Below are 13,106 nucleotides of genomic sequence, written 5' to 3' on the forward strand. Positions count from 1 at the left end.
GTACAATAGTTTTTTTTCAGCCAATACGATCATTGTGAACTTGCAATACGATAATTTCACAGTTAAGAAACGCTGCCTCTGGGCTGCACGGGCCACCCGCTCGCTGGGCCAGGAGGAGAGCGGTCCACCAGACGCCACACCCCCGCCCCTCCCGGGGGCGCCCGCGGCCGCAGGCGACTCCCCCCGCAGCCCCGCTCCGGTCCCCCCTCACTCACCTCTGTCCCAGGAGCCGACTCCTACTCCCGCTCCCTGATTGGTCAACGTGCCGCGAGGGGCGTGGCCAGTGTGGAATGCTGAGTCTCCGCTTTCCAGAACCGGACGGTCCTGCTGCGGCCGGGACGCGCGGATTGGCTGAGCCGCCGCCCGCCCCGCCTCCCCCGGGGGAGAATGGAATGTTGCGGCGTCTGAGTTCCAGCGCGGGGCGGCGGCGGCGGCGGCGCCTCGGAGCCCCCGGGCGGGCGGAGCGGCCGAAGCGAGGATCCGGGGACGAGCACCAGGTAAACCTCCCGCGCCCAGGGAGCGCCCGGCCCGGGCCGGCGCCGAGGGGCGGGTCCTTCCCTGCCGTCGGGCTCCCCCGCGCGCCGGGCACGAGCGGCAGCCAGCGCTGAGTCCCTGGAGCCGCGGGTCGAGATCAGGGCGCCCGGCCTGCGAGCGAGCGCGAGCTCGGGAGGTCGCCCCGGCCAGCGCCGCCCTTTCCCTTGAGCCCTTTTAGAGCGGCCTGAGCTGAGCCGCGGGTTTGGCCGCCTGCCCTTGGCCACGAGCCGCCCAGCGCGGAGCCCAGGTGAGCGGGCAGGCTCCCCGGACGACAGGCCAGAGTCGAGGTGAGCCGTGTGCAGCCAGGAGCACGCTCTGCTTGTTGTGGGCTGCCCACCTCCGCCCCGCCTGGCGTATCTAGCCTGGAAGGTCTTCGTGGCGGGCGGCCTTCGCCCCTTGCTCTGGTGCGCCAAGCCCGCGCTGAACAGTCGCGGCACAAACTTCTGTAACTCCCACGGCATTTGATGGCGGCAGTTCTCACCCTTTTCAAATGCACGTTTTGCAGGAGTCTAGTATTCGTGATGCACTTTAAGAGCCTTGGTTACCATGAGCCATGTGTAGGCAAAGAAGAAGGTGAATTTCTCAGTACCCACGTGCGTTTCAGTATGAATTGCCAATCTCGAAGCTTTTTGCCATCTAAGGAATAGCACTCGTGTCGAGTGCGTTTTATGTGGTAAGCTCTCTGTGTTTCAGAACATAAATATTAGGAGAACAAAGTCTCTAAACTCAGGAAATCGGCATCAGTACTCAGCTCATCTCTTGTGACGGGCTCTGGCGTGACAGTCAGGAAACGGTTTCATTGCAGCGCTCTTTTTCTTTCAAAACTAGCTGTGCACCTAATTTGCCTGCACCATCCCTGGAATTACATGTGCGGATTGTATTTGCTCACACAACTGTTCTGTGTGGTTTTTGTGAACAACTAATTTGTGCCTACAATCACACGTTCACTTTTGTACAGGCAGTTGCATGCATCTACATCTCTTAAAGAACATGCACCTTTAGCAGCCCAGGACTTTGTACCATACAAGGGCAGTTGTTTAGTACCAAGCCAAAAGAAAAGCATGCCTGGGAGCAGCCTTCTCTTAATGCTCAGCTGCTCTTTCATACTTAGGCCCAGTGGGGATTCACAGACTACACCTTCCTCTGCCTTTCTGCCAGCAAGACCCACTCGGGAGAGCTGGGACATCCAACATGCAGTGGGTTGGCTCCCACAAGTTAGGTGCTCCTGCACTCAGCATTGTGAGTCTCCTTTCTAGATCTAACTTTTGGGGTACCCCACCTGGGAAAACATACCCCAAGCCAGCAAGCCCACATGAAAAAGTAGTGAGCTCCAGCCTCCAAGGAAATGTTCCCCTAGGACTTATTCCACAGCACTTTAAAGGAACAGTTGCACGCTTAATTGACATATGCCAAGGAACCATCTCTTCAATATTTAAAATACAGTTGATGAAATACTGCAGTTCATCAGTAATGTCATCAGTATTCATGAAATATGTTAATTGCATAATGCTGAACTAGAGCTAACTGAATAGAAGAGCCATTTATCATGGTCAAGGGAAATTAAACTACTCTTCAACCAGCTACACTTACTATGCTCATCTTGCTTTTGTTGTGCCTCTTTCTTTTACTTCCTCTCTGTGAATATACTCCCTGCTACTTTTCCCATCAGTTCTGCAGGTTGTTTAAGGTCTAGGTCTGTAGGGAGAACATTTTTACTCTTAATATGGATGCTTGGAGTATTTGAAATGTTCTGAAACCAGTTCCCAAAGGACAGGTAGCCCCGCTGTGCAACTGGACTCTCCCTGTGTTTGTGTGTCCACATGCTCTGCCGTTCACTGATCAATCTTAGGAGGCAGATAGAGTCATATATTTATTTACTAACTACCAACAATTCTCTGCAACAAACTTTGATGTAAAGCAGAATTAAAAGAATATTCACCCCAATTAATTGGATGGATCAGAATATATGTTTTGATATATTTTTAATTTACTTATTGCTTTGTAATTTCTAATGTACGGGTTCTCACTGCAGTGGTGGGGCGGGGAATGTTAACTCCCAGAAGCCTGCTTTGTTCAGCAGTAAGAACATTTCTAAACTCATGCAACACCTTCCATCCATATAGAAAACGAAATAGCATTTCAAATTAATCACGTTACCAGAGTAAAATTGGTTTTGTCCCTAAGCAACCTAGTGCATCATCCATAAACCAAGTGTAATTTACAGTTCATCTGAGAAGTTTATGATGTGGTTACACTCCCTTCACTGAGCCTTTAACTCCTTAGGGAATAAGTAGAGAACAACCTTGTTGTCTTTCTGGCCTGTTTGATTAGATATTCATCTTTCAAGCTGAGGTACCCAGCAAATTTCTAGAGGGTATATAAGAGGAAGGAATGGAGAGGCAGAAGGATGGAAAGGGGAACTGTAAAAGGAGGGAAAGGTACTAAAAACTACTCCATGATATCCCGAGGTTGTTGGAAAGATTGTAGTGTGATGATAGTGACATACAGTGGCATTTTTATTGTCACGATCACTGGGGTACATGGCAGTGTGACCAACTTAAAGAGGGGGATGTGACTTCAAACTGAATTAAGACAAATGTTACTGTAGGTGCAGATGCCCCCCTCAGAGATCATGGAATACCAGGGAAATCTAACGAAACTCTTTCTCCTCCTACCCCAGCACTGGCAGTACTCCCAAAGGGAGTGTCATGATACATTTTTCTCTTTCCTTGAGTCAATGTTCTGATTTCAGACTGCAGGTTGGGGCTCTCAGTGTCTTAGCACACTGTCATTCTGCACAGGAATAGAAATCCAGATCAGAGCAGGACATGCTACAGGCAGTTCCTTTGTTTCTGTCTCATTTTGGAATTGGAAAAGATGCTAGTGCACAATCCGATTTTCCCTTTAGTCCATGCAGCAGCATTCCCACATTTTCTTTACTGCATAGGAGCCAAAAAAGCATGATGGTTAAAATGTTCAAAGGATGAAAGTCTGGTTGGACTTTCAACCACACTTGGGGCATGTCTGCAAGAGAGATTTGCTGCAGAGCTGCCTAATTAGCCTGGCAGTAAAGTCTTATAGTGTCTACATGTTCAGCCCTATAGGCCACAGTAAACTAATTGTCTCCCCCCTAGGTTAGTACTTGTAAATACAAGTAATACCCTGCTGCGGTGTTCTTTACTGCGCGGCAACACGTGTAGACACTGACAGAGCTGGCTGGGACATGAGGGCACTTCAGTGTGGGGCTGCCTGCCAGCTAGCCCCACGCTGCGGCAGTCTCTTGCCCAGCCAGCCCCTCCGCAGCATGTTATGCTGGGTTGGAGCAGTCCTGGGCTGACGGGCTGACCATTTGGGCCCTTGCCACCTGGGACTGCTCCGACCCAGCTCAACATGCTGCAGTCCCAGGCACATGTGTAAATGTGGTGCCTGAGAACAATACATTCTGGCCCGATGTGTGCCTGAGTTTGTGTCACAATTGCATGGATAGATGCACCCCTGAATTCCTCAATTACTTTGGAAAAAGGGACTCTGGATGCTTTCAGAACTTTACTGAGGGTCTTGGCATAGAAATCCTCCATCTCTAGTGTCAGTTCTCTGTCTCGTTCAAGGGTAGGCAACCCCTGGCAGGGCTACCAAAAGGTGGCACATCAAGGCATTTTGCTTGGCACATGCGCCTCTGGGCAGATGGTGGGGAAGAGGCCAGGGCTGCGCTGCCACAACAGGGCTCGGGCCCCTCGCAGCTCCCCCCATCTGCCCCTGCCACACCAACATCTTACAAGTGGAGGTTGCAGGTGTTCTTGGCACTCTGGCCAAAAACGCTGCAGACCCCTGGTCTAGTTTATGCTCACCTGTGCCCCTCCACACGCTTAGAAGTCTAGTCATGCTTCTGAAATACAGAGGGTTAATCTACAAACTACAAAATACAACAGTAGAGAAAGCGGAGACCACAGTCACAGAGAAATGCCTCCAAAGAAACTAACCATCCTTCCAGCATGTGTGCGTGTGCGTGTGCGTGTGGGGGATGCCAGGGCATTGTGTTTGAACCCGGCTCCACCTTTATTAGCTGCTACATATTTACTGAATCAGTCTCAAAACACTCACATGGCATGAATCTCAGAGCCTTCCTGACATATGTGAGGCTTATTTAACCCGTTTTTCAGATGGGAATACAACCTGGGAGAGAAATGGCTAAAAGCAGGATCATGAACCTACCCAATTTTGCACTGATAATCCCCAGATTTATCTGCAGTACTGTGCTGGATCCCATATTCCTCCACACAGCTCCAGCCTGGTTTCATCCCCTCCTGTTTTCCTCTGATTGTCTATCATGCCTTGTCCCTCTCATCTCTCGCTCCTGTTCTAAGGTGTTGTTCCTATTGAGCTCAAACGGGAGAATCCCTAACCTTGGCAAGACTCCCACACTGTAAAAACATATGTGCATTTAACCCAGGGCCATGTCAGGCCTTCCCTGAATGACTGTTCTCCAGTCCATTTATTGTCCTATTCCTCAGTCAGTCAGAGAGGAAGAAAAAAAAATGTTTGCACAGAAGTTAAATTCTGACATCTCAGTGCCTGTAGCAAAACCCACTTAGGCCACCCTCTCCGTCCATCTGACAAGCCAAGCAATGACACAGCTTCTTAACTCTCCCCAACGCAAAGGGGATGTAGTTAATCCCTTACAACAGCATTCAGAACGGTCTTGTTTGGAGGAAAAGGTCTATAGAGCATTAGTGAAGACCCCCATGTACCTAATGACTCCCTTGGCTTTTACAGGCTACTCTGAATCCTGTTCCAAAGCTCCTTGTGACAGCCACGTTGTCACCATTTGGAAACGCTGATCCCAGCAGTGATCTGGGGCAGAGCCCGGAGAGAACTGTAGCTGCATTCCTAATGAGAGGCTGTTACTCTATTCAGTTGTGTGTGCAGGGACCTGAGTTTGTACTTTGGAGAGCAGAAGGCATGGTCTGCTATAGCTTATCTTTCAGGGAAGTTTTCCAAGTCCAAAGAAATTCCTTGCCATTTCCTTTAGTGAGAGAGAGGGAATAAAAATCTCAGCCAGTTTCCTTCATTCTAGTAATGTGCTGTAGAAGTTTGCGCTGTAGTTGGGTATAAACTATACTGCACATTGATTAACAGAGGTTCTTAACACTGTCTGAATCCATTAAATATCCTGTGGTGTCTCATCCCTCTGAAAAAGTCCATCCTGAGAGAACTGAGTCTAAGTCCCTGCTTAGGGACTGTCTCCTGCTTCAGGGGAAGTCACACAGTTGTTCTCTGGTGCCTCCTGTAGCTTGCCTTCACCTCACCACATATAGGATCTCAATAACTCTCAAAAGGTAACCAGTGTGGCCTTCTCGTGATGAGTAAGGAGTAGACGGATGCTCCCAAATGGACAGGAGCATTTCCTGAGCATTTTGGAAAACATGGCTGCTTCCTTTAGGTTCTGAAATGGGAGCAGGACTTTTCTGAAAGCTTGCCCCTGAGCTCCATGCAAACTCTACTGGGAATTCAACTCAGTCATAGAAGATGAGGGTTGGGAGGGACCTCAGGAGGTCACATCTAGTCCAACCCCTGCTCAAAGCAGGACCACCCCCAGCTAGATCATTCCAGCCAAGGATGGAGAGTCCACAACCTCTGGGTAACCTGTTCCAGTGCTTTATTACCCTTCTCATGAGAGTTTTTCCTAATATCTAACCTAAGCTTCCCTTGCTCCAACCTGAGGCCATTGCTCCTTGTTCTGTCCTTTCTCCAGACTAAACAAGCCCAGTTCCCTTGGCCTTGCCTCATAAGTAACGTGCCCCAGTCCCCTAACCACTTTTATTGCCCTCTGCTGGACTCCAATGTGTTCACATCCTTTCTGTAGTGGGGGGCCCAATACTGGACACAGGACTCCCCAGTGCCAAATGGAGGGGAATAAGCTCTTCCCTACATCTGCTGGCAGCACTCCTACTAATGCAGCCCAGTACGCTGTTAGCCGTCTTCACAAGGGCACGCTGTTGGCTCAGAATAGTCTCCTTGCCCCGTTCTTAGATAAATGATTGCATTCAGCCATTCTCAACATGCCCAGTAATTTTAAACAGGCTGCTTCTTGTCTAAACCATTTGACCAGCACACAGCAGCATCAGACAAGTGCTCTGGATGTGGTTGTGGTTTCTCTTAAAGCACACAGAGGCAAAAGGTATTACCTGAATGCAGGGTCCACTCTGTACCATTTGTCCAGAGCCACTGAAGCTAAGTAGTCGAGGTGCCATGGGATATTTAGAGCTTCTGAAAACCAGTTCTTTAATGTAACAAGGAGTTTCCTATTGGCCATTGCCTGAACTGCTAACAGACTCGGGCTTGCATGCACATGCGATGAACTCTGAGCTACCTTGCTCTGAAAGGAAGTGGCTATGTTTCTCATGGACGTTATGCCCTAAATACAGAACCAAAGCAAGGAAGTGGCCCAGGTGGGGGACATTAAAGAGCTGCTTTCCTATCAGACGTACCCTTGTACATTAAAAGGAGTGTTGAGCAGGGGGTTAGTACTGTGGAGGTGGAGGGAGGAATGAGTGTGCTGCACTCTGCTTCTCTTTAATACTGATTATAACATTTTCAGAATGATGTGTCTTGTAACTGCTGGAGCAGGAGAGATGGTTGGTGTAATGAATGCAGCTGTTGAGCTGTGTGGGCTTGTTTATTTTGAGGTTTTTGGTCTCCATCCACAGAGAGCTGCATCACAGGGGAAGATGAGGACTCAGAACATGAGTGAACGTGCAGTTCACCTCCCTGGGATGCTGCCTGAATGCTGGCCACAGCAGCTTTGGTCTCTGCAGGGACCTGCTGGCCACTCCAGTAGTCTCACTGATTTGAATGGACTTTATTCCCAATTCCTAAAGAAAGACAGTGCCCACGAGCCATCTCGGCCCAAAGACCAAGGACTGAACGAACCCACAGGCTGCGCTGACTTTCCACCACATTGGTCACTACACTAATAAGGTTTTCAGTCTAATAATAGCAGGGAGTTCAGCCACGCTCACATCATCATCCACAAGGGTGAGTGTAGATGAAGTGATAAAAATGCTTGCAGTAGCAGCCTCCTTGCTCCAGTTGTTGGTAACAGGCTAAAAATCAGTAGAGGTGCACCTGTGAACAATGACACCTTCCAGAGCAGGGAAGAGGGACAGGGAACAGGAAGGATGCTTTGGGAAGGGTCTGAGCCACCTGGCCAAAGCAGTTTAGTTTTGATGCCTGTCAGTCAAATACACTTCAGAAGCACAGTTGTCTTTTAAAGAGCATTGCAAAATGTTAGTCTAAGTTCACCACGTGCTTTGTTGCAGTCGTACCTATGTCAGTTTGGTTTTACCCATACAGTGATCCCAGTAGGAATAAGTGATACTGCTACACAGCACGTTTATGTCCAGTATACAACTGAATCCACAAGGGAAAGGCAAGGGTGGCAGGGGTTGAATCATTTAAATTACACAACTTCAACTATGCCAATTTGTTACAGGGCACATGAGAGGTTTGATGTTGCCTTCCTTTTCTTTTGAAGAAAACTCTATGGAAAGTCATGGTTAGGTATTGCTACTACTGAAACTTATCTGGAGAACTACTTACCTCTGTTTAAATGTGTTGATCAATTAGGAACCTATTTTTGATGCAGCTATATTTGCCGAACACAGCTTTATAATTGTATTTTCCCTTCCTGCTTCAGTGTAGGCCAAGATGGTGGATCATCTGGCAAACACGGAGATTAACAGCCAACGCATCGCTACTGTGGAAAACTGCTTTGGGGCATCGGGACAGCCCTTAGCTGTGCCAGGAAGGGTCCTTCTCGGGGAGGGAATTTTGACCAAGGAATGCCGGAAGAAGCCCAAGCCTCGAATATTCTTCCTTTTCAATGATATCCTTGTGTACGGAAGCATAGTGATCAACAAAAGGAAGTACAACTCCCAGCACATCATACCCCTTGAAGACGTCACCTTGGAGACACTGCCAGATACCTTACAAATGAAGAACCGATGGATGATTAAGACTTCAAAGAAGTCCTTTGTGGTTTCTGCTGCCTCCCTCACAGAAAGGAAGGAATGGATCAGTCACCTGGAGGAGTGCATCCGGCACCTGCTGACAAAGACCGGGCGGCAGCCCTCTACTGAGCATGCTGCCCCCTGGATCCCCGACAAAGCGACCGACATTTGCATGCGCTGCACACAGACCAAATTCTCTACCCTCACTCGCCGGCACCACTGTCGGAAATGCGGGTTTGTCGTGTGCGGGGATTGCTCCAAACAGAAGTTCCTGATGCCACGGCTCTCCCCCAAGCCCCTGCGGGTCTGCAGTCTGTGCTACAGGCAGCTGATGGCAGAAGAGAAGCAGGAAGGAGGTGACCAGAGGCAGCCAGAGCAAATCCACTCTGCCAAGCCAAGGTACGAAGCTTCCAGTGGTGAAGACAGTGACAAATCTGACGACGACAAAGTGGACCAGTGGCCAGCAGATGCAGAGTTTTATACCTCAGTAGTATCTTGGTCGTCATTCCATAATTAACTCTTTCACTGTCAGTTTTTAGCCTCCAGTGCACATACAGAGCTCTCAGTATTTTAGCAGGGAGCATACATGGGAGAGTGAAATTTTGGCCCCTATTTATGCTATTTTCTTTTTTCAGACAATTAAAAGACCTAATATTGTGCCTGATACAGTAGCAGGGCAGATAGCAGCAAGGCAGCATTGTCTAGAGTATGGGGCACTGGCCTGGGGTGTGAGAGACCAAGGCTTATTCCTTGCTCTGCCACTGGTCTACCAATGGACCCTGGGCAAGTCACTTTACCTTCCTGGTGTTCCTCTATAAAGTCTATGTATATTGACCTCTTACATGCTTTGAGATCTGTTATTAGCAAGAGATACAAGAGCCAAGCAGTATTATGGTCTCGAATACACTATTCCCTTGGATGGGCCCTGTCGTGGTGGTTAGGGAGGCCAGCACTGTCACTGCCAGCACCTTGTCTGTGGAGAATGGAGAACTTCAATTGCCAGGGCTGGCATTTTTCATGATCACTAAACCCACATAAATCAATATATAACATACATATATAGTGTATGCCATGTATGGAGTCCTGGCTTGTGGCCTTCAGTTAGTCTGGTGCAATACCAGTAAGAAACCTGGGTTTGACTTTCACACATGGCTTTTAACTTCAGGAAAGGGGGGGTTTATGTGGCCCTAGCCAAGATCCTGCTGACTTAATGCAGGCTACATTAGCACAGCATTGAGGAACTCAGCTCTCCCACCCCAGAGAGCAATAATTATGGGTAACGAGAGGATAAAGGCTTATGTAATGGAGTGAGGTAAGAAAAAGGCTTCAGTAAGACACTGGCTCAACTCAGCAGGATCACCCCACCCATGCAGATCCCCTCTCTCCGGAGCTAATGACTCAACCAGATATCAACATTAGTGGCATGAGGATTGAAGAGCTCCAGCCAGCTGGGTGATATTGTAGCATAGGATTGCTGTGCTGAAAGGAAGTGGGATGGGTGTGTGACCAGGACAAAACGGTCCTGTGAGGTTCTCCCACTGACCGTCAGAGTAAGGTCCCAGTCCTGCAGACAGACATTAAAGTGCTTAATTTCAATCCCAAGCATTTCCATTCACTTCAGAGTTAATCACGCTTGAGTGTTTGAACAGTAGGAGCTGAAGGTTATATGTTCAACTAGATTTGAATATTGATATTCAAAATGTCATCTCAAGTGAGAAGCTGCTTATTCTAGCATCCTATCATAGTATCACGTGCAAGTAAAACACACCAAAAATTGGACAATCACAGTCGTATTGCAGCAAGTAATTATACAGCCAAAGATCAGTTACTGCCTTTTTGGCATATCTTGTGTGCTTTATATTCCGACTCTGGAGGCAGAGTGTAAGTTGAGCATTACTTTTAACATCATAATCGGTTTTCCTTAATGTAATCCAATCTAAATACTGCATTGCACACCAAATGATCAGGTTGGTTTGGGGGTGTTTTTTTTTAATTAGTAATTTGTCTCATTTTATATTTTCCTTCTTTGTAAACTACCAACATCCAGCCAGTTTGTACTATTGAACTGAGTGAATAAAGAAATGGCCAATAAGAAAAAACATACAGAAGTGATCAAAAGTGTGCTGTTTTAAACCAAAACAAAGTATCTTACACAAATAGGGGCTTAGATGCTTTCATGTCCAGTCTAGCACAAGTTCAGCAACAGGTCTTCAAATGCTTGTTATTCTGGTTGTTTTCTTACTACCCAAAAGTGAGTATTAGTACAAAAAAAGCCAAGTCTGCTGCTTCCCTCCTGTTTGTTCCATTCTTTTGTCTGACTAAGTTTTCCCAAGTCTTTTGCAATCCGTTGCAGCCGTCTATGCTAATTGAAATGGTATTTTCCGGTGGGGATACAGTGGAGAATGGGCCAAGAAACCTCATGACCAAAAACAGATGTTTCTGGTTTTTCATGTAATAAAAGAACTTCAAGTCCTGTTTTTTTTCCATCCCTCGAGTTCCTGGTCATAATTATAAACAGCAACGATTGTATTTCTGATGCCTCCCACCCACAAGGAGGGTGTATGGGCTACACAAACAAAGTACAACTGTAAAAATAAGCAGTCCTTAAAATGAATCTCCCAAAGCCAAGAGGAGTGCAGTCATTAAATCAAACGTCCATAATGTAGGTATAATTTGTCACTCACAGGTGTTTCCTAATTATTGCCTCAGAGATGAACTCTGATTTTAATTGATCTTTTTGCCCCTGGGAGGTAAGTTTTCCTCCCATGTATGCAGATATGATGCAGTTAACAGGTCTTCATCTATGAATGGATTTTACACCCTTTTGTGTGAAGGTTGGTCCCACTTAAACATCTTAGATTCAATTTCTAAATTGACAGTGAAGCCAGAACTGTCTGTGATATTCATGCTGCAGTTCCTGCCCTTCCCTGGTATGCTGAAATGACCCAGCTGTCTTGCCTTCCTGGTTCTTCCTTGCAAGCAGTAGATGAGAATAAAAATCAGGCAACAGAAGGCCCGTTACAAAACTCAAGGAAATGGCTGAATGTGTAGAGTCGCAGTCACAAAGACACAGTATCTTGGGATTGAAGAGCTATTTTTTAGCATTACTTCTCTGTAGAGCTTTGACAGATACCATGGCCTTATCTACACTATGTTTTTCTACTTCAAAATCTCCAGTGCTATTGCCAGTGGCTTCTCACTTTTCTTGGGCATGCATTAGTCTTGTCAAGAAGATTCAAGGTGTAAATACATCAGCAGTCTGGAGGAGACATTAGTCAGGCTGCCCCCAGGGCACGAACACTAATGGAGCTAGAGCAATGGCAGAAGCAAGGAGATAATTTTCAGCGCAAAATTAAGTCACATTGGCAACCAGATGCATAGCAGGTTTTGCACCTTGGGCAGCAGCAACATCAGCCAATCTTGGCCCCAGAGCTAAAGAGGAAGAAATTTAACAAGAATTTTCTGTTAATTTTCTGACTCTGTAGTTGGGATGTGGCCAAAAATCTGAGGCCTCCATGTCTGAAACTAGGGTTAGACCCTGGGGATGCTAGGCTTCCAGACTAAGTACCTCGGCTTCACGGCAAGGTTTGTCACCTGCACTTTTATCACTGCCACATTGGTTTTTGTTTTGCCTAATGTTGTCTCCGTTGGAGTTTCCTGTCCTTGAGCTAAATAAAACCTGTTACCCAATACTGATGGCATGGTATCTAAAGAGGGGACAGTAATAATGTGCAGGGTTTGCATGCATCCACTGATTAGTATTTAGAGAGAAAATGCAGACTGGCAGTTTTATAGAGATCAGGGCGTCTTCCCTGCGGAGCCCCTAGTGGTGCCGTGCGGTAATGCCACCTACTTGTCCACTTGCATGAAACAGATACTGGAAGAGTTGCAGGGTCAGAGCCAACAGACCAACAAGGGACAGAGCTGCTGGATGTCAAGCAGGGCCAGGCAGCAAATAGGGGGAAGAAAATCCAGATACTCAAGTTCATGCCTGTTTCAATCAATGGTTGAGCAAGAAGTACAGCAAGGTGGATGACAAGCACAGTAGAGATACAGAAAATGAATGACTACTTGGTATCCAAGAATTAATAGACAACTGCAAGATGCTTTTGGCCCTTGTTTGAAGTGTTGCATTGTTAGTAGTGCCAAGGCATCAGAATAAGCCACATCGCAGGTGGGAATGGACAGATGTCCCTTATTCTACAGCAGGATGAGGGCTGTCTCCTCATTTTAGTGGAGAGAAACCCTCAGTGAATTCACCAAATTCAGCAATGCAGTGAGATTTAAGCCCTTTGACGTCTGCCTCACTGAAACTGCTGGAGGCTTGCCAAGCAAAATGGCAGGAAAACTGAGCTAAAGTTCATAGAACGATGAAACCCACTGCTTCAGCTCTCCAAGGTCAACAGGAAAATAATGAAGTGGACAAAGCAGCTACTGTAGCCTGTCAGAAGCAACAGAATAAAAAGTAACGGAAAAATTTGATTTGTGAGTCAAGTGAAAGGAAGAGGTCTAAGAGCTTCAGTGAACCAAAAGCACAGCAGGCTTTGCCAGGACACACTGTAC

At 47.3% G+C, this 13,106-nt stretch overlaps 1 protein-coding gene across 1 annotated transcript; it reads left to right on the forward strand.

Moving 5' to 3' along the window:
* Positions 1-338: 338 nt before the first annotated feature.
* Positions 339-9,262, forward strand: PLEKHF1 (pleckstrin homology and FYVE domain containing 1). The gene is made up of 2 exons (XM_019535799.1): positions 339-497; positions 8,231-9,262. The coding sequence occupies exon 2, from the start codon at positions 8,242-8,244 to the stop codon at positions 9,058-9,060; it is 819 nt and encodes a 272-aa protein (XP_019391344.1). The 5' UTR covers positions 339-497; positions 8,231-8,241; the 3' UTR covers positions 9,061-9,262.
* Positions 9,263-13,106: the final 3,844 nt, after the last annotated feature.

The sequence above is a fragment of the Crocodylus porosus genome, unplaced genomic scaffold (genome assembly GCF_001723895.1).
Source record: "Crocodylus porosus isolate Cpor-Errol unplaced genomic scaffold, CroPor_comp1, whole genome shotgun sequence".
Lineage (NCBI taxonomy): Eukaryota > Metazoa > Chordata > Crocodylia > Crocodylidae > Crocodylus > Crocodylus porosus.